General features: G+C 33.2%; 1 protein-coding gene across 1 annotated transcript; it reads left to right on the plus strand.

The window, feature by feature from the left end:
* Window positions 1-651: 651 nt before the first annotated feature.
* On the plus strand, window positions 652-1570 carry LOC142231056 (uncharacterized). The gene is made up of 4 exons (XM_075301676.1): window positions 652-810; window positions 1044-1094; window positions 1126-1261; window positions 1328-1570. The coding sequence occupies exons 1-4, from the start codon at window positions 652-654 to the stop codon at window positions 1432-1434; spliced, it is 453 nt and encodes a 150-aa protein (XP_075157791.1). The 3' UTR covers window positions 1435-1570.
* The last annotated feature ends 20400 nt before the right edge of the window (window positions 1571-21970 follow it).

The raw sequence follows: 21970 nt of genomic DNA on the forward strand, positions 1-21970 counted from the left end.
ATCTAATTATATATACTATATATAGCTCCATATCTAATTATATATATATCGCATTAAATCATGAACCAGTTCTGTAACACGGATAAAAAAATATTTGTATATGTTTGTGTTTAAAAATAATGTGTTTGTTACGAGAATATTAACGTGATATACTTGGTTACAAGCACGTATGTTTGGTCGCACATCAAAACAAGTGGTGAACATAACCAAACAATCTTTATATATTGCGACAGTTTCAAGAAACCCTTTTAAATATCATTTTGAAGTGTCTTCAAAAAATGCTTGACTTTCAGACACAACTGTCTTTTTGTTTTCAAAAATGTCACCCCATAACTATCACCATTAGCAACGCCTGTTGTTATTAAATTTGAAAAAAAAAAATTTATCAAATATTTGATAATGCGAGTTTGATATTTTTATTTCATATAAAAATCGAATGTCTTCTCATTTTTCGAGGAAGATAAAAGAGTAAGAGAAGCTGTGATAAGGTAAGTTTATTGTTTTGTTGCAATTTTTATATATTGATGAAATGCAAATGCAAATAAAAAAACCATAAAAAGACGTATAACTACGTCCAGTGACGAGGTAAGTTTTGTGTTTTGTTATTATCTATATATAAATATAAAAATAAATGGTTTTTCTTTCAGGAAAATGAAATTGAGGGAGGTTCTGCAAAAGAAAATAAGGGAGACGGAGGATCAACTAGAAGCTCTAAAACAAAGCCAGGCTTTACCAGAAATTACGGTAGAGCAATCCGTCCAATGTAGTGATGATGAGGAGCAGCTTCTTTGCAGCAATTTTAATGAAAAGGTAAGTATCAAGAGCAAATCTAATAGTTGTCAAAAGTGTTTTGTTGGACCTACTTTTACTTTTTTTGAAACAATGAATTTAGACAAAATTAAATATTTTGCAATGCTCTGGATGCTTCCCATCCATAGGTTGATAAGATTTGATAGAAATATAAATGTTTTGTAGAATAATGAATAAAATGATTTCAACATAACCATGAATAATTAAGTAATTTTATTTTTGTTTCTTTACAGATGATATGTATTGGGAACAACATATATTGTCGAGCCATCATTCACAACATGGCATTGGGGACGTCCCACAAGTCTCCGCAAGTTGCTGGAAGGCGTATTCAAACGAAATGTACTTAAGAAAGCCACCCTCACTGGACAACCCCCAAGGGCACAGGGTTTGGAGAGACAGTTAGAACCCGTTTTTGCCCTAAATTACAGGGCCAGAGAAGCTATTGTTGGTAAGTATACCCTTATACCAAATCTATAAATTTCAAATTAACTGATAAATCTGTTTCTGTCTTTAGATTTTTCATTCCGGGTTGCGAAAGAGCGGAATTGGGAGCCACAATCGAAAAAAGACGTCGAGAGGGCAATGTCCCAACGTCTTGGCGAGATCAAACGACAAAAGTAGTAAATAGACCACTATTGTTTAACTTTTTCGTTTTTTGTTTTTAATGAATTCTAAAACTTAAGTTACTTAACATACATAAAATGTACGATATTAATAGTAATTTATATAATACAGTTTTACCATTATTAATATAGTATATTATATAATTCGTTTTATTAAATAGGGTAATATTATATGTAACGGGGAAGTGTTACAATTTGTAGATAAAATTATATATAATTAGATATATTAACATCTAATTATATCAGATTAGATATAATTAGATGTGGGCCAAATTTGAGATCTGGTCAGATCTAACTCCTTTAGAATTAGATCTGATCAGATATTATCATTTTTCGGATCTGACCACATCTGCCTAGATATACTACCGTATCTAATCAGATATGGCGGCAGATCTAATAATATCTGGTCAGATCCACCAATTTTTACACGGGATGACAAATATAAGATTTCGATTGAATTGAAATCTTTTCTAATTATATTGCATATTTCCCTGAATATCCAATGAAGTAAAGGAGAAACTTATCCTATATCAATAACAGAAGAAAAATTCCATTTTTATACCCTGCGCCACACTGTGGAACAGGGTATTATAAGTTAGTGCATATGTTTCCAACACCCAGAAGGAGACGAGATAGACACATGGTGTCTTTGGCAAAAATGCTCAGGGTGGGCTCCTGAGTCGATATAGCGATGTCCGTCTGTCCGTGAACACATTTTTGTAATCAAAGTCTTGGTAGCAGTTTTAGTCCAATCGACTTCAAGTTTGGCACAAGTATGTGTTTTGGCTCAGAATAGAACCCTATTGATTTTGGAAGAAATCGGTTCAAATTTAGATATAGCTCCCATATATATATTTCGCCCGATATGGACTTATATGGCCCCAGAAACCAGAGTTTTACCCTAATTTGCTTAAAATTTTGCACAAGAAGAACAATTAGTACTATAGCCAAATTTTATTGAAATCGGGGCAGATTTAGATATAGCTCCCATATATATCTTTTGCCCGATATGGACTAATACGGTCCCAGAAGCCTGAGTTTTACACCAATTTGGTTGAAATTTTGCACTAGGAGTACGATTAGTAGTGTACTCAAGTGTGCCAAATTTTATTGAAATCGGTTCAGATTTAGATATAGCTCCCATATATATCGTTCGCCCGATTTACACTCATATGACCACAGTGGCCAATCTTTTACTCCGATTTAATTGAAATTTTGCACAGGGAGTAGAATTAGCATTGTAGCCATGCGTGCCAAATTTGTTTGAAATCGGTTCAGATTTAGATATATCTCCCATATATAGCTTTCGCCCGATTTACACTCATATGACCACAGAGGCCAATTTTTAACTCCGATTTAGTTGAAATTTTGCACAGGGAGTAGAATTAGCATTGTAGCTATGCGTGCCAAGTTTGGTTAAAATCGGTTCAGATTTAGATATAGCTCCCATATACATGTTTTTCTGATTTCGACAAAAATGGTCAAAATACCAAAATTTTCCTTGTAAAATCGCCACTGCTTAGTCGACAAGTTGTAAAAATGACTCTAATTTTCCTAAACTTATAATACATATATATCGAGCTTTAAATCATAAATAAACTTTTGCGAAGTTTCCTTAAAATTGCTTCAGATTTAAATGTTTCCCATATTTATACCCTTCACCACTACTGTGGTACAGGGTATAATAAGTTTGTGCATTTGTATGTAACGCCAAGAAGGAGTAATCATAGACAAACCTTTTAGTATACGGATCGGCTTAGAATTAAATTCTGAGTCGATTTAGCGATGTCCGTCTGTCTGTCTGTCTGTCTGTCTGTTGATGTATTTTTTTGTGCAAAGTACAGCTCGCAGTTTTAGTCCAATTGTCCTAAAATTTGGTATAGGGTCCTGTTTCGGCTCAAAGACAATCCCTATTGATTTTGGAAAAAATCGGTTCAGATATAGATATAGCTGCCATATTTATTTTTCACCGATCTGGTCATAATTGGCGTGTATATCAACCGATATTCCTCAAATTCCGTACATCCGAATATTTTATGGGTCTCGAAAAACTTGCAAAATATTAGCCAAATCGGTTCAGATTTAGATATAGCTCCTATATATAGCTTTCGCCCGATTTACACTCATTTGCCCACAGAGGCCAATTTTTAACTCCGATTTAGTTGAAATTTTGCACAGGGAGTAGAATTAGCATTGTAGCTATGCGTGCCAAATTTGGTTGAAATCGGTTCAGAATTAGATATAGCTCCCATATATAGCTTTCGCCCGATTTACACTCATATGACCACAGAGGCCAATTTTTTTCTCCGATTTAGTTGAAATTTTGCACAGGGAGTAGAATTAGCATTGTAGCTATGCGTGCCAAATTTGGTTAAAATCGGTTCAGATTTAGATATAGCTCCCATATATATGTTTTTCTGATTTCGACAAAAATGGTCAAAATACCAAAATTTTCCTTGTAAAATCGCCACTGCTTAGTCGAAAAGTTGTAAAAATGACTCTAATTTTCCTAAACTTATAATACATATATATCGAGCTTTAAATCATAAATAAACTTTTGCGAAGTTTCCTTAAAGTTGCTTCAGATTTAAATGTTTCCCATATTTTTTTAATAACATTGTGTTCCACCCTAGTGCATTAGCCGACTTAAATTTTGAGTCTATAGATTTTGTAGAAGTCTATTAAATTCTGTCCAGATCGAGTGAAATTTAAATTTATGTATTTGGGACAAACCTTTATATATAGCCCCCAACACATTTGACATATGGTATCGAAAATTTTGCAGGGTATAATATAGTCGGCCCCGCCCGACTTTAGACTTTTCTTACTTGTTATTTCAGTGTTAAGGATCCCATTTTAAAGCCAAATTCATAGAGTCTTTGAAAATAGGGAATTGAGTAGAGTTGATGGACCATTTGAGGAGCGGTTACGGTCAACATATGCATGAAATAATTTACAAATATTGATTTATATAAAAATTTCATGTATTTTTTCTGAATTTTATGTGATGTTTTTTTTTTTTGAGAATAATAAAGAGGTATAGGAAACCTCTTAAAAAAATATCCCTTTGTAAATTTTAACTTTCGTGCAGAGAAGAATCAAATGGAGTACCATACAGTTTATAAGAGAATGCAATATACACTAGGTCATGTATCCAGTGTTGGCCTCTCGCAATCTGCGACTTTTGCGATATACGTTTACGACGGTATAATCGTATGTCGCAAAAGTCGACATACCTAATGTAAAAAAAAAACTAATTATGAATTAAAAAATTGTGAATATTTTTTAATTTAATTTAGTTAGGCTCCCCGACAAAAGGGATGCAAAAAATGCTTTGTATTCTATTTATTCAAAACTCTACTAGTTTTACATCTCTCATTCGTAACTTCAAACTATTCATGGTTTTCGTGGTCCATAATATCCATCCAAGCCTTAGTTGCATAAGCGAATAAGTAGCTACAATTTTGAAAATTTGTAATTAGTATGGAAATTGGCTCTTTCGTACGGAAGTTAGAGTGACTTCACTGACGGATGGACGAACGTGAATCGGAATTTCACTATGACTCAGAATATACATACTTTATGGGCTCTTAGACCAATATTTCGATGTGTTACAAACGGAATGGCAAAGATAGTAAAATTTTTGCAACCTCCCTTAAATCTTCATTTTAGTACAAATTAAAATCTCCGGCCTTATCACTAGAAAAATAGAATATTTTTGGCCATTGATTGCAACATTAAGGTCACGTGTGTAAACCTCAATAAAAACAGAAAAACGTAACCAAAAGTAACCAAATTTTCCATAAACATGTACTGGGGTAAATATTGCGTATCCTTTATGACTTACATATCCTGTGTGGCAGTTACCTTCTGATTTTTGCAAACCATCATAAATGGGACCAAAGGGAAATATTGGCAATTTTTGACGACTACGCACGGGATGTTCATATGCTTTAAGAAATATTTTGGCCTTAAATGATCGAAGCGCGTTGAGTATTGAAAGGCTGGCCTCATCACTTGTGCCTACACATTTCGGCATATAAACCAATAATAATAAAATTTTATTATTGGTTGTTGCAATAAAGAGTGTCATGTTGCTATTGTTGTTTCTTGTTGCTACTTTTGTTTCTTGAAATTGGAAATTTTGTTTTATTTTTTTAATTGGACTAACTATTCAATATAAGCACAAAAAAATCAGAGGCCCAAGTTATCTACACTGTTAGAAAAATATGTTTTTAATATGTTCCGATATAAACAAAATGTGTTTCGGGCACGATTTTAAACCACAATATATTTAAGTGCGAACATGTAATGTTCCTAAACTAACACTAAATGTTTGGGACATCTATGTTAATATGTTAGAATATATAATGTTTGGGACATGAATGTTTCAAAAAAATCATATGTGTGAATACAAACATATATAAATTTACAAATTTCGACTAAACATACATATATTGTGATATTTTATTCAAAGCGACAGAGAGAGTATAGAGAGAAATAGAGATGGAAAACGGGAGAGTTGACGAAAGATGTCAATATAACACAGCAAAAGAGTAAAAAGAGAACAATTTCTGTGAAACCGCTTGTATGTTGTTTCGGAAAACTGTTTTATGATAAGGCCAAAAATTTGATATGCTTAAGTCTAAATATTATTTAATTTGAATAAAGAGAATAGACATTCGGAACCAAGAGAATAGACATTTGAAAAACAAACAGCATATGTTTTCGCCTTGAGAGCAGCATTTTATGTATGTGTGGACATGTGTTTTGTTTATCATTTTGGCATTATGGGCACAATTTTTTTCTTGGTTCGTTAAAAGAAATCAGGGGTCTTCATAAAAATAGCGAAAGGACACTATACACACACGCTCAAAAAAAATCGCTTCTGTAACATATACTCCCAAACATATTTTGCTTCAAGCATATACATTTTTGGGTATTGCCCAAACATTTATATGTTTGATCTCTTCCAATATATAATATGTTTGAAAGCATATTGGTCTAAACAATATATGTTTGGGTAGTCTAAGTTCCAAACATTTTGTATTTTTGCATCCAAATTCAATAATGTTGTCTTCCAAAAAACAATATGTTATTATGTGAACATATAATATGTTTGGAAGCATTTTGCACCCAAAAATATTATATGCTTAAAAAAATTCTCCCAAACAATATTGTGCTCCAAATTTTATTTATTTATTTATATATTTACAATCATAATGAATTATGAAAATAAACAGGTAATATAGGTGCTAACAACATAGGTTTTCGACCTGAATGCTCAAAATTTTGTTTCTGCCCAATTGTATATTCCCCCACATCTTTCTCACTTCCACGAGATTTTTTAGTTCTTAGCACCTTTTTCTGCAATACAAACATTGTAGAAGAAATTATTCAATTTTATGATTTTTTTTTATTTTAAATTTACCTTTTGCCGGACGGGGATTCGAACAGCGGACCACACAGTTTGTAAAGATCAAAGAAGTAGCTGATCAATTGCCCAAGGGAAAATAAAATGTTAATTTTGTAATAACAAGCAACAACCACCAACTTAATTCAATATCGCTCCCTGTTAAATAGCGCTCCAAGCTACTAAACACATATATGTTTATAGGCTATTTCTAAATTAATATATGTTTGCATCCAAGCATATTATATTTACAAACATTTTATGTCCCAAACATAATATGTTCTAACATATTAACATATATGTCCCAAACATGTTATGCTAGTTTATGAACATTATATGCTTGCACTCAAAAATATTGTGTTTAAAAATTTGTGTTCCAAACATATAATGTTTATAGCCAAACATATGAAAAACAGTCTTTTTCAACCGTGCATTTTAGAGTTGGGACAGTAAAATGAAATAAGGAGGAAATAGTGAAAAATTACACAGTAAAATGTAAAAAAAACAAACTTTAGTTCCTCTTTAGTAGTCCACGAGGAGTTGACGGACACCATCAAATATAAAAGCGGGCATTAAGTTCGAGTTTTACAGCTAAAACAATTTAAAAAGTTTATTTTCTTTAAAATGAATTATTAAAGAAAAATAAAAGGAATTTTAGAGCGATGGTGTTAAATGCTAGTAAAAAACTGTTCACTCCTAAATAAATTTATGTTTATATTATGTATGTATGTTTATACTCGACTCCACGTTCTTCTTTTGTTAGAGTTTTTGAATTCCTTCCAAATTTTAAAGTTTTGTCCAAAAACAGTTTTTTATTACAAAATTGTTATTTTTGCAATAAAAAATAATATTTTATCCAAAAATCAGTCAATTTCGTTTATACCAAGCACTGTTACTGACTATAAATCTTTAATAACGCACATTTCGAAGTTTCATTTAAAAAAATTTAATATAGTATAAATATAAGTGTGTAAATTAAAACAAAAAAAAAAAAAAAAAAAAAAAACAAAAAAATGTTCGGTCGGAGCAGGGATTGAACCCACGACCCTTTGCATGCAAGGCAGACGTGCTAACCACTGCTCCACGTGGCAAACAAATGTATGTTTCTGTTAAATAATGTTATGTTTGCATGGGCTCGTGGGCGCTGCAAACTATGCTATATAAATGTAACTTAAAACGATAATTATCTACTGGTGACTATAACAGCTACGTAGCCCAGTGGATAGTGTGTTGGCTTACAAACTGTATGGTCCTCGGTTCGATTCTCCGTGCAGGCGAAAGGTAAAATTTAAAAAATTTATAAAATGAATAATTTCTTCAACATTATTTGTATTACAGAAAAAGGTGCCAATAACTAAAAAATTTCGTGGAAGTGAAAATTACGAGTATGTTAGGGAATGAGCACAATCGTGTTTGGGAAAAATTCTTCCAAGCATATAATATTTTTGGCTCAAAATGCTTCCAAACATATAATATGTTCACATAAAACAAACATATTAATGTTTCGGCAGTATGCAATAATATATGTGCTTCCTGCAAAATATGTTTGGAACATATGTTAAAGAAGCGATTTTTTTGAGGGTGTAGTATATGAGTGTAAATCGGGCAAAAGATATCGATTCATACCTTTGAATTCGAATATTACTATTATGTATATAACTTAATATATGCTGAAGCCTTTAGTTACCGTGAAAATTCTTGCATTTTTAAAGGACGGGAATCAACATGACCAAAAAATAAAATTTGTCGGATATCTTCATTCAAATCAACAAAAGACTTCTGATATAACCTGTATAGCTATGTATCTTTCTGGCTCCAAAAATGATTATAAATAGAAGAAAATCGGGTGATAAGATCAACTACTAGAACAACCTTCCGCTCATTTAATTTAATTTATTTTAAAGAAAATAAAATTGGTACTTTGGATCATTCCTTTTTCAAGTTATAATAAAATGTGCCAAATATATAGATCCTTAATTTAGTAGACCTTTTTTATTTAATTCGTATTTCAGCTTGATATCCTTTTTAATTGTTTATTGTCAATTAACTTCCTTTAGGAACGGACGAAAACATTCTCTTTTTTCTTCTTTTTGTTTTAATTCCCCTTCGATGATGTTTGTTGAAATATAATAAATTTTACAATTAATCACAAAAAAAATCGTAAAAGGATAAAAAAAGGACCTCAAGCCAAAGTAAGAGATAAATGAACAAAACTATATTATTTTATTCTGCTTTTGCTGATTCATTTTTTATTTTAGATACTAACTTCGAACTTAGTATCCATCGTTAAGAAAAAGTACTACACTGAACGAAGAGTTTTTCTTTTCTGAGTAACAAAATTTCAGACTTTAAAAATAAATAGAATAGTTTTCTATTGCCCGTATGTCGCTGTGCTTCGGTCGCATATTCAAGTCCCAAAAATGATTTTACCTCTTTCCTTCTCTTTCTCCTTGAAATATTCCTACATTTTTGTCTAAAAATTAAGTCAATGCAAAAATATATTTACAGTTAAATGATTCGATTTAAAACTGCACAGATAAAAATAAGTTTGAGAACCAATAACTTTTGTTGGAAACCCAATAACAAAATTTGTTAATTTACCTGCAACAAACTAATTTGTGCTTTTAATAACCATTATTACAAAAAAGTTGTTAGCAATCGTTACCATCAGAAGGCAATAAATAATTTGTGTTCTCAATAACATAATTTGTAAGTAATTTGTTGAGTACAAAATATTTGTTGTTGAACGTTACGTTTAATCCTCAACAAATATTTCTGAATTTGAACGAAAAAATGTGTATGTGGTTTGTTGGAGTCTATCAATGACCTGTAACAAATTTATTGGTGTATTGACAAAAAGTTAAATTGAAATTAAAATTGACCGAATTATGCTATGAATTGTACCAAAATTGCAAAATTGCTGGAACAATTTTGGATATATTTTGTTAAGTACACACAGAGAAGAAATATGACCAAAATGTTATTTTTGGACGGGGAACATGTAACATTTTTGTGTCAAAAATCTTATACTCACTTTTGTAAATGTATGACGATTTCTTGCCCAGTGCTAAATATTCTACTTAATTAGAATTGTAATAACTCTAATCCCGATATTAATATGGGTTTATCAATTATCTCATACACATAGAGAAGGAATATGATCACCTCAAACCTGTTTCAAGAGCAAAATGTTATTTTCTCGGCAAATATAACCTGCTTGCCGAAATCAGATACATGATTTCCGAGAAAATAACATGGTTGCGAAAACCATGTTACATGGTTACCACCCAAAAATAACATTTTGCTCTTAAAACATGTTTGAGGTGATCATATTCCTTCTCTGGGTGTACAACAAACACATTTAAGAAACTATCAAACTGAAAAATATAAATTTTTCACAGACATTTATAAATGCTTTTCTGTATTCTCTGATGAGTGAGCTCTTTGCTTGCTATCATACACGTGCATGTACTCATACTCATTTTGTTCTAACGGTATTCTTCGAATACTTCTTTTAGTTTTCGTACATATTCTCAGCGATGTGCGCGTAACCAGTCTTGTATTTTGTTTTTGTCGAAAGCAGTCAACTATTTCCGCAACAATACAATTTGTTGAAAATTCAGAATATTTCTATTATTTCCTCTGTCAACCATCTACAAATACATTTCAACAACAAATGCCTCATATTCAATAAACAAATTTGTTGAGCATCAGCAGATTTTACATACAAATAAAGTTGTTAATATTTATTTGCAGTTATTTTTTTGTGTGTGGTTACGAACACGAATGGTTATGTGAAAACAAAATTTGTTGGAGTAAGGTCAAAATTATTTAAATCGTCTTTATCTCTATTTATTTGTTGACTTTTTGTATCTTGACCACAAAGGTAAATAGCGTTAAACAAGTATATACGGCCGAAAGTTCGGTCAGGCCGAATCTTATGTATCCTCCACCATGGATTGCATAGAAAGTGGTACTAAAGACTGTCATCCAAAATCGAATTACTTGGGTTTCGGTAACACTTGCCGATGACAAGGTATCTTAAAACTTCTCAACACCGTCTTCTCAATTGTAAGTTAGTCCATACGGGGTATATATTAAACAAAACAAGTATATACGGCCGTAAGTTCGGCCAGGCCGAATCTTATGTACCCTCCACCATGGATTGCGTAGGAACTTCTACTAAAGGCTGTCATCCACAATCGAATTACTTGGGTTGCGATAACACTTGCCGATGGCAAGGTATCGCAAAACTTTTTAACACTGTCTTCTAAATTGTAAGTTAGCCCATACGGGGTATATATTAAACAAAAAAAGGCCGATTAAATACGTATATAATATAGTTTGACAAAATTTTCTATAGAAATGAAAACTTGACAAAATTTTCTATAGAAATAAAATTTTGACAAAATTTTCTATAGAAATAAAAACTTGACAAAATTTTCTATAGAAATAAAATGTTGACAAAATTTTGTATAGAAATAAAATGTTGACAAGATTTTCTACAGAAATAAATTTTTTACAAAATTTTCTATAAAAATAAAATTTTGACAAAACTTTCTATGGAAATAAAATTTTGACAAACATTTCTATAGAAATAAACGTTTGACAAAACTTTCTATAGAAATGAAATTTTGACACAACTTTCTATAGTAATAAAATTTGACAAAATTTTCTATGGGAATAAAGTTTTGGTAGATTATTTTTGGCGATATGGACTAATTTTTGTGTAATAAGTCATCGGCTATATATAACTAAAGACAGATATTGACCAATTTTTACATGGCTGTTAGAGGCCATATATTGACAAAATGTACCAAATTTCAACCGCATCGGATGACTTTTGCTATATATAATTATGGACCGCTATGGACCAATTTTTGCATGGTTGTTAGATACCATATACTAACACCATGTACCAAATTTCAACTGGATCGGATGAATTTCGCTCCTCCAAGAGGCTCCTGAAGTCAAATCTGGGGATCGGTTTATATGGGAGCTATATATAATTATGAACCGATAAGGACCAATTTTTGCATGGTTGTTAGAGACTATATACTAACACCACGTACTAAATTTCAATTGGATCGGATGAATTTTGCTCCTCCAAGAGGCTCCGGAGTTCAAATCTGCGGATCGGTTTATATGGGAGCTATATATAATTATGAACCGATATGGACCAATTTTTGCATGGTTGTTAGAGGCCGTATACTAACATCAGGTACCAAATTTCAACAGGATCGGATGAATTTTGCCCCTCCAAGAGGCTCCGGAGGTCAAATCTGGGGATCGGTTTATATGGGAGCTATATATAATTATGGACCGATATGGACCAGTTTTTGCATGGTTGTTAGAGACCATATACTAATACCACGTACCAAATTTCAATCGGGTAGGATGAAGTTTGCTCCTCCAAGAGGCTCCGGAGGTCAAATCTGGGGATCGGTTTATATGGGAGCTATATATATTTATGGACCGATATGGACCAATTTTTGCATGGTTGTTAGAGAGTGTATACTAACATCAGGTACCAAATTTCAACCGGATCGGATGAATTTTGCCCCTCCAAGAGGCTCCGGAGGTCAAATCTGGGGATCGGTTTATATGGGGGCTATATATAATTATGGACCGATATGGACCAATTTTTGCATGGTTGTTAGAGACCGTATACTTAGACCACGTACCAAATTTCAACCGGATCGGATGAATTTTGCTGCTCCGGGAGGCTCCCAAGCCAAATTTGGGGATCGGTTTATATGGGGGCTATACGTAAACGTGGTCCGATATGGCCGGTTTTCAATACCATCCGACCTACATCAATAACAACTACTTGTGCCAAGTTTCAAGTCGATAGCTTGTTTCGTTCGGAAGTTAGCGTGATTTCCACAGACGGACGGACAGCCGGACAGACGGACAGACGGACAGACGGACGGACATGCTTAGATCGACTCAGAATTTCACCACGACCCAGAATATATATACTTTATGGGGTCTTAGAGAAATATTTCGATGTGTTACAAACGGAATGACAAAGTTAATATACCCCCATCCTATGGTGGAGGGTATAAAAAGGTCCGATTAAATACGTATATAACTCAGCTTGACAAAATTTTCTATACACAGAGAATTCGGATTGGTTGTGATAACCGAATTTACTGCCAACCTCCTTTTGGCAGTTGCAGCTACTATCAGTTGGCAGTTGTGTCACTCGAATGATTCGGTCGATACAACTAATATCAAATATTGTGTTGGTTGGGTCTGCCGACGACATTGGTTGTGTGTTACCTTCATAATTCGGTTGTGTTGCCCAACCTTGGTAATAGTCATGACCGAATTAAAAATCAATTCCTTTCCAGTTACATATTTTATTATATTTAAATATGTTTATAGTGGTACAAACTGTTCTAACTACAAGATATTTCATAACAAAAGATAAAAATTGATTTTTTTGCAATTAAGTTGGTTGTAAATCAGCTTATATATCCTTCGTTATAAATTGGTCAAATCATCCAAACCGGCAAAAAATCTTTGCTAAAAAAAAAAAAAAAACAATAAACCATCGATTAATAAATTGATTTGTACAAATAAAAACGACAGAAAGATCGGCCTGGCCGAATTCTAAGTACCTACACCATGCAGGACTTATATAGGGGACTGATCCGTAACATATTACATAAACATCTGGACCTGTTTTAGATATGGGCGCCCCCGTGGTGCAATGGTTAGCATGCCCTACTTGCATACACAAGGTCGTGGGTTCGATTCCTGCTTCGACCGAACACCAAAAAGTTTTTCAACGGTGGATTATCCTACCTCAGTAATGCTGGTGACATTTCTGAGGGTTTCAAAGCTTCTCTAAGTGGTTTCACTGTAATGTGGAACGCCGTTCGGACTCGGCTATAAAAATGAGATCCCTTGTCATTGAGCTCAACATGGAATCGGGCAGCACTCAGTGATAAGAGAGAAGCTCACCAATGTGGTATCACAATGGACTGAATAGTCTAAGTGAGCCTGATACATCGGGCTGCCACCTAGATATGGACGTAAAATGGTTCGAGTCGGTTACTATCAGGAATTCCAACCAAACTGTTTTCTGTGTGTATAAACACTGACGGCAAACTTTTACTCCGGTTTACGTGAAATCCTGCAGTGATAGTAAAATTGACATTATAGGTAGATACGCTAAATTTGGTCGAAATTGTATCAGATTTAGATATATCTCTAATACATATCTTTCGCCCAATGACGACGGATGTCATAGTGTCGCTTCGGAAATTTTGAAATTTTGTATGGTATCGAAAATGTACATCTACAGAATGGTGCTGGGTGTAATATAGCCCACCCGCCCGACTTTAGACTTGCTTTACTTGTATACTCACTATCATTCTATTGTAATAAATTTATCATTCCGCTTGTAACGCAAACGAAATATCGATTTCCGACTACATAAACCTATATAACATATGTTCTTGATCAGGGAGAAATTCTAAGACGATATCCTTCTGTATTTCTGGCTATGTGTCTGTTGTAATGACGCTATAGCTTTCAATAATGAATTTACAGTGCTGAAATTTTACACAAACTCGCCTTTTGTCTGCATGCAGGTCAAGTTTGAAGATGGTTTTAATATAGCACCATATAAAGTGATGCTCTGAGTTGGGCTCTTTAGGATCGAGACATCGTAATTTCTATTCGAGTTGCTTGAAAATTGCAATTTATATATATTTTGAGGCCCGCAAATATGTGTATGGAATTTGGAGTGCATCGGTCCAGTTTTTGGTATAGCCCCATATAGACCGATTTCCCGCTCTGACTTCTTGTGTGAAACCGACATTTTTATCCGATTTTGTTGAAATTGGAAAACTAGAGCTAATTTCTTTTTTCCTAAAATTGGAAAAATTTTGTTTATATTGGTATAGGTTTGATATTGTTCTCATTTACACCGGTCTCTCGAATTATATTCTTCAGGGACAAGAAGAAGCACTGATCACCCAAATTGCACGGGACTAGAAGTAAAACCGATCTGCTTGGGAGAGTAGATTTTACCTCTTACAAAGTTCAGGATCCAAGCTGAACCTCAACCTTCTAATTTATGTTTCATACATGCCAGAAGTGCGGCACAATGAGTTGAGTTCTCTAAAAAATATTTCCAATACAAACCATTGTTGTGAATTTCTTGCCCACATCCTCTTCACAGACCATTCTTGCTGTTCAACTTATTTTCATTAATACAAATGACATCCCGTGTAAAAATTGGGGGATCTAATTAGATATGATTAGATCTCAAAATTGGCCCCTTTAGATCTAAGCAGATTTACCCAGATATGATGAGACAAAATAAGATATAATTATATATAATTCCATATATGACGAGATATTACATCAGATCCAACTATATGTAGGCATAGATATAATTATATCTAAGACATTAGATCTAGGCCAATATTGAGATCTGATCAGATCTAATTCAATAGTAATTAGATATGATTAGATCTTACCATTTTTCGGATCTAGTCATATCTAATCGTATCAAATTAGATCTCTCGATTTTTACTCGGGATTTAAAAAATTCGAAATGTTATTCGGTTGTGAATACTATATGAAAATGGTAACTGCTGAATGATAGTTGACAATTTTCCTTACGGTTGGTCGTATCAACCAATTTGAATCAAACTTAATCAAATGAGGTAGGTTTGGTTGCCTCAACCAATTATCTTGTAGCACGACGGAAAATCTGTTAAAAATCTCAACTAATGGTTACAGGTATGAACAAATGCATGTAAGTACAGAAAATTGGTATAATCAACTTTTATTTATTTCTAAATACAGAATGTTCATAAATTCAACCGAATTCCAACTAATCTATTTTCTGTGTGTAGAAATAAAATCTTGACAAAATTTTGTATAGTAGTAAAATTTTGACAAAATTTTCTATAAAAACAAAATCTTGAAAAAAATTTGTATAGTAATAACATTTTGACAAAATTTTCTATAGTAATAAAATTTTGACAAAATTTTCTATAGTAACAAAATTTTGACAACATTTTCTGTAGAAATAAAATTTTCGTAGATTATTTTTGGGAATCAGCTATACAGACCGATATGGACCAATTTTGGCATGGTTGTTAGCGGCCATATACTAGCGCAATGTACCAAATTTCACCACATACCTAATTTCAACCGGATCGGATGAATTTTGCTCCTCCAAGAGGTCCGGAGGTCAAATCTGGGGTTCGGTTCAAATGGGGGTTATATATAATTATGGACCGATGCGGACTCATTTTTGCATGGTTGTTAGAGACCATATACTAACACCATGTACCAAATTTCAGCCAGATCGGATGAAATTTGCTTCTCTTGGAGGCTCCGCAAGCCAAATCTGGAGATCGGTTTGTATAGGGGCTACATATAATTTTGGACCGATATGTACCAATTCCTGCATGGTTGTCAGAGACCATATACTAACACCATGTACCAAATTTCAACCGAATTGGGTGAATTTTGCTCATCCATGAGGCTCCGGGGGTCAAATCTGGGGATCGGTTTATATGAGGGCTATATATAATTATGGACCGATGTGAACCACAGTTTGCGTGGTTGTTAGAGAGCGTATACTAACACCATGTACCAAGTTTCAGCAGGATCGGATGAAATTTGTTTCTTTTAGAGGCTCCGCAAGTCAAATCGGGGGTCCGGTTTATATGGGGGCTATATATAATTATGGACCGATGTGGACCAATTTTTGCATGGTTGTTAGATACCATATACCAGCACCATGTACCAAATTTTAGCCGGATCGGATGAAATATGATTCTGTTAGAGGCTCCGCAAGTCATATCTGACGGTCCGTTTATATGGGGGGCTATACGTTAAAGTGGACCGATATGACCCATTTGCAATACCATCCGACCTACATCAATAACAACTATTTGTGCCAAGTTTCAAGTCGATAGCTTGTTTCGTTCGGAAGTTAGCGTGATTTCAACAGACGGACATGCTTAGATCGACTCAGAATTTCACCACGACCCAGAATATATATACTTTATGGGGTCTTAGAGCAATATTTCGATGTGTTACAAACGGAATGACAAAGTTAATATACCTCCTATGCTATGGTGGGGGGTAAACAAATGGGAGCTGTCGTAAAAACGTTTTTAAAGACGCTGGATAGCTCATGAAGAGAAACATCATAATAAACTTAAATTCAAAGTTGTGTCCTGGTAACATGTACATTTGTGCTAGGCTAAGAAGTTTCCGAGCTGCCCTCGTATCATAGTTGTATCCTTCTCTTCAATTCTCTTCTCCTTTGACTCGAAAAAATGCCAAAGTAGTTGTGTAAAGATAAAATTCTCAGAACAGAACGATCTTTTTCCGTGTATAATTTTTGTAATCATTGCTTTCATTTGAAATATTTGAGTCGAAAATTTCAATTCGTTGACTGGTACGACAGCATCATTATTGGACGCTTTAGCGTTATAACATAGACAGACGGACATGGCCATATTGGGAATATGTATATATAAATATGGACCGAAATGAAGAAGTTTCTATATGAGGGTTACAGGATACATATTGACATCACATGTCATATTTCAATGGGCTCGGATGAAAATTACGTATTCAAGAGGGACACGAACATAAACAGGTATATTTTCATATGGGGATCGTACCCAAATGTTGACCTACATCAATAAAAACTTTATGTTCAAATTCTTAAGCCGATATCTTGTTTCGTGTGGAAGTTAGCGTGATTTCAATAGACAAGAGACAAACATTTCGTTTCGAGTTAGAAACGAAGAAACTAGTATAGCCTCCATCCTATCGTATCTACTTTTTATACACACAAGGAAAAAATACTTTCCTCAATAGTGCAATTTAGATAAACGAAATTACCTTTTATTTTAAAGTATTTTCTTAAAGAGCAAATAATATCGTATAGTTTTGCAACGATTTTATCTAATTATTTTTATTTACTTCCATAGAAAATTTTTTACCATCAAAAGAAAACTTGGTTAGTCAAAAATCTCGTTCCTCAGAAAACTCTTCTTTCGGTTTACCTTGCGCCACACTGTGGTATTATAAGTTAGTGCATATGTTTGCTACACTCAGAAGGAGACGAGATTATGTCTTTTGCAATATTGCTCAGGGTCGGCCCCTGAGTCGATCTGGCCACGTCCGTCTGTATGTCTGTCTGTTAACACATTTTTGTAATCAAAGTCTACACCCAGAAAAAAGTGACCTCTTCTTTAAGTTAAAATGAACTCCTGGTGAAGAAAATTGAACTTCGTATAGCGCCAAAGACATTTTTATTTGTTTGAACGTTGTGATTTTCGTAGAAATTAGGTAGAATGCATTCCATATATTAGTTAACATTTTCCTATATTTATGTACCACTATACTACAGAATGAAAAAAATTAACTGGATTGAATTCATATATGGAATGATTTTATTGAACTTTTTTCATTCATTTCGACAAATCTTACATATTTGTGGTAAACCTTTTACTTCAAAATTAGAGCTGCTTACCTTCGTTTTTAAATACAGTTTTATTTTTTAAATACATTTTTTCTTCAATAAAAGACATGCTTTATTAATATGTTAGATATATTTATTAAGAATTAACAGCATCGACTGGCCTTGAAATATTAGTTTATTATTCCACTATTTCCAATGCCCATGTAAAGTTACCAACTGTAAAACGTAATGATTTTCTTCTTCTTGTTCCTTTCACTTTTAATAAGATGCTGCGTAACGAGTTTGTCCTCCTTTTACAATTTCAATACCTACAAATATAACAAATCATAAACCATGTATTTTTCACAAAAGGTTAGCGTCCCTGTATGAATGTTACCTGATAATTGAAGATTCCAAAACGAAGACGAATGGAGGGGTTGTTATTCTGTTGCTGTTTTCTTTCTTTATACACCATCAAGAACATTGATAGACTTATTGTTTGTTATTTATGTTCAATAATTTTTCTCACTAATTTAAAATAACAAATATTTTATTTGTTATTTATTATATTATTTTTTAACAATCTCTCCGTATACCATAACAACGCGATACCAACTAAAAAACAACCCACGCGCAAACATATCGGTTGCATCGATGACAGGTATCGATTACAGGTAGGTAAAAGAAATATAGGAAAATTTCCTATATTCTAACAAGTGTGTTTCCTTAAGTTTTGAAAGTATTGAATACTTCTTAGTACGAATGAACTAAAACATTTTTCTATGTCAAGTGTTATTCGTGTGTATGATAAGCTTTCTATAATAAAGGATGTCAGTGTTATCGTTTTATAAGAAATTTTACTAAATTTGAGGAAACTTGGTTTTAGTTCGGGTTTTGTTTATTTTTACGAATGCTTTGTTATCAGTGAATAAAATTTTCTTCTTCAGTAGTAAATTCTTATACCCAGCGAAGAAAACAGTATTAGTAAAATTCCATGCCCTATTCAAGTTAATGAACTATTCCTAACTGCTTTCAATTTAGGATTTTTTTACTGAAACAAGTACATTTTATTATATCACACACAAATTTAACTTAATGGAAATAAAATGGCTAAACTAAATTGATGAATATTTTTCCTTTAGTTTCGAAGGCACTTTTTTCTGGGTGTACATCGCAATTTTAGTTTGGGCTTTGCCCAAATAAATTTGACAAACATTCTTTTCCTCTGTTGGTTAAGCTACACTTGTAGTATAGTCAATGCATGGTTTTAAGCTTAAATCAAAAACAACAATAATTTTAAATACAAAATAAAAACGGATTAAACACAATCTATGCAAACGATTTCTAATTATATTTCTATCCTTGCGTTTTGTATTTATTTAGAAGCAAATCATAATATTTTTCTTTAATTTGTACACAATTTTCTCCCAAATACATTTAGCAACATACCCTTCGGGATTTAAATCTGAATTCCTCTAAATATGAAAATAATGAAAAAATTTTTGATAAACAAAAAAACACAAGCATCCATCTACTACTTCCTTGCAAGAGTTGGTGTTTCATGAAATGCGGAAAACTCACCCTCCTTACCCAAAAAAAAAATATCCCTCACTCGTTCCCATGAATGCTCGTACAAATGCATAAAAAAAATCACATGAGCGCAGCATATCCTATGTGAACATAGGCGTATGTATATGTGTGCTTGTGTGTGTTCTGTAGAAATTATCCTGTCAACGACTTCGTCAACCAGATTTTCAATTGCTGTTACTGTTGCTTGTTTTTTGGTGGCTATTTACTTATGGCTTTTCATATTTTATGGGGTGCTTAATTTCAAGTACCCTTTACGCTCTGCCACAATCAGCAGCAACAACAACAGGAACAACGATGACGACGATGAGGCAAGCTCAACCAACAACAATACCCCAACATCCTTACCATAATAAAAGTCCACATAAAAACAAGGCGGACCAGGAAGGACGCGGCGCATTAAACCAAAACCAGAAACTGGCATCAAGACAGCAGCGTAAACAGGCGTAAAAGGAAAATATTTTCCATAGCGATAAACCAATGTAACAGGCTTGTGTGCAATATTGCAATGTGCCATCTTTTTGACCATCCCCCTGGTTTTCCATTTCATTTCAAATACATAGGGTCTTGATACTGTTGCTATCAGGGATGTCTGTGTAGAATTTCAGAGAGATTTTTTCATATTTCTGGTATCATTCAAATCAGTTTATAGCCATCCTAATGGATACACAATAAAAGGCACAGAAATTGGAATATGAAATATAGTCTTGTCATCTCGTCTTCTTTGAAGTTCCCTCGTAGCCATGCACCTATATTGCGTAAAAAACAAATGCTCAGCCATAACGTTGATATTTTCGGGCAGTATAGATACCAAAACCTACTCAATATCTTTTGCGCATCTCTCCATTGGGGACATTTACAAATGGTTGAAGCCAAAGATTCCATTTCCTTAAAATACGAACTTAGCTTAGCATAGAAGACGCATTTCTCTTATATAAAGTTTTTTCCTTGTCCAATAGCCAATAAACTTTTCAGTGAAGTTATTTTGCCCTTATAATTAAGTGATTCAACTTAAAACTGTGTGTCTTCACATGAACCACAATTTTGTTTGATTAAGGTCAAATTGGTATTAATAACTTTCTAAATTCTTCAAAATTAATGAAAACGTCTTTAAATTTATGTATCTTGCAAAGCAAAAAAAGCGTTAAAAGATAGGACATGTTTTTCAATGCTTTATTTCAAAGACATTTCTTAGCATAATTTCTACTTGAAGTCGATTTAATTTGCCGTTAACACGCTTTTAACGAACTTTGATAGCACATGAAGAAAAAAGTTGAAAAACAAATAAATTAAAATTTTTTTCCTAAACTCATGTAAGCAAAACTCAAATTTAAAAGAGAATTGTGTCTTACAGATTTTCTTACATGAATTCTTTGCTTCATTGGCTCGGAATCAATACCAAAATCATTAGTGTAAAGACAAAATCTTATATACAACTTTATTCCATCTCTATAGAAACATGCGGATACCGTGACAAAAAAGTTTTGACTCAATCCGCGTCGATGAAATTTTCAATGAAGTCCTTTTTTCCTTATAGTTCAAATTTCCAAAAAAAAAAAAATCGAAAAGTGACCATTTCCATATTTTGAAAATTTATGTTATCATTAATCCAAAAGACGTTCATAGTTTACAACAAATTTCGAAACCTTGTTTTTATACCCTCCACCATAGGATGGGGGTATATTAACTTTGTCATTCCGTTTGTAACACATCGAGATATTGCTCTAAGACACCATAAAGTATATATATTCTGGGTCGTGGTGAAATTCTGAACGAAACAAGCTATCGACTTGAAACTTGGCACAAGTAGTTGTTATTGATGTAGGTCGGATGGTATTTCAAATGGGTCATATCGGTCCACTTTTGCGTATAGCCCCCATATAAATTTCATCCGATCCGACTGAAATTTGGTACATGGTGTTAGTATATGGTCTCTAACAACCATGCAACAATTGGTCCACATCGATCCATAATTATACACTGAAAAAAATATTGTCGTGAGGTCAAAGATTTCATGTCTTTAAAATACGAATACAAATTTTGCTTAGCATAGAAGACGCATTTCTCTAAAATAAAGTT

This window comes from Haematobia irritans, chromosome 3 (genome assembly GCF_050003625.1).
Source record: "Haematobia irritans isolate KBUSLIRL chromosome 3, ASM5000362v1, whole genome shotgun sequence".
NCBI classification, from domain to species: domain Eukaryota; kingdom Metazoa; phylum Arthropoda; class Insecta; order Diptera; family Muscidae; genus Haematobia; species Haematobia irritans.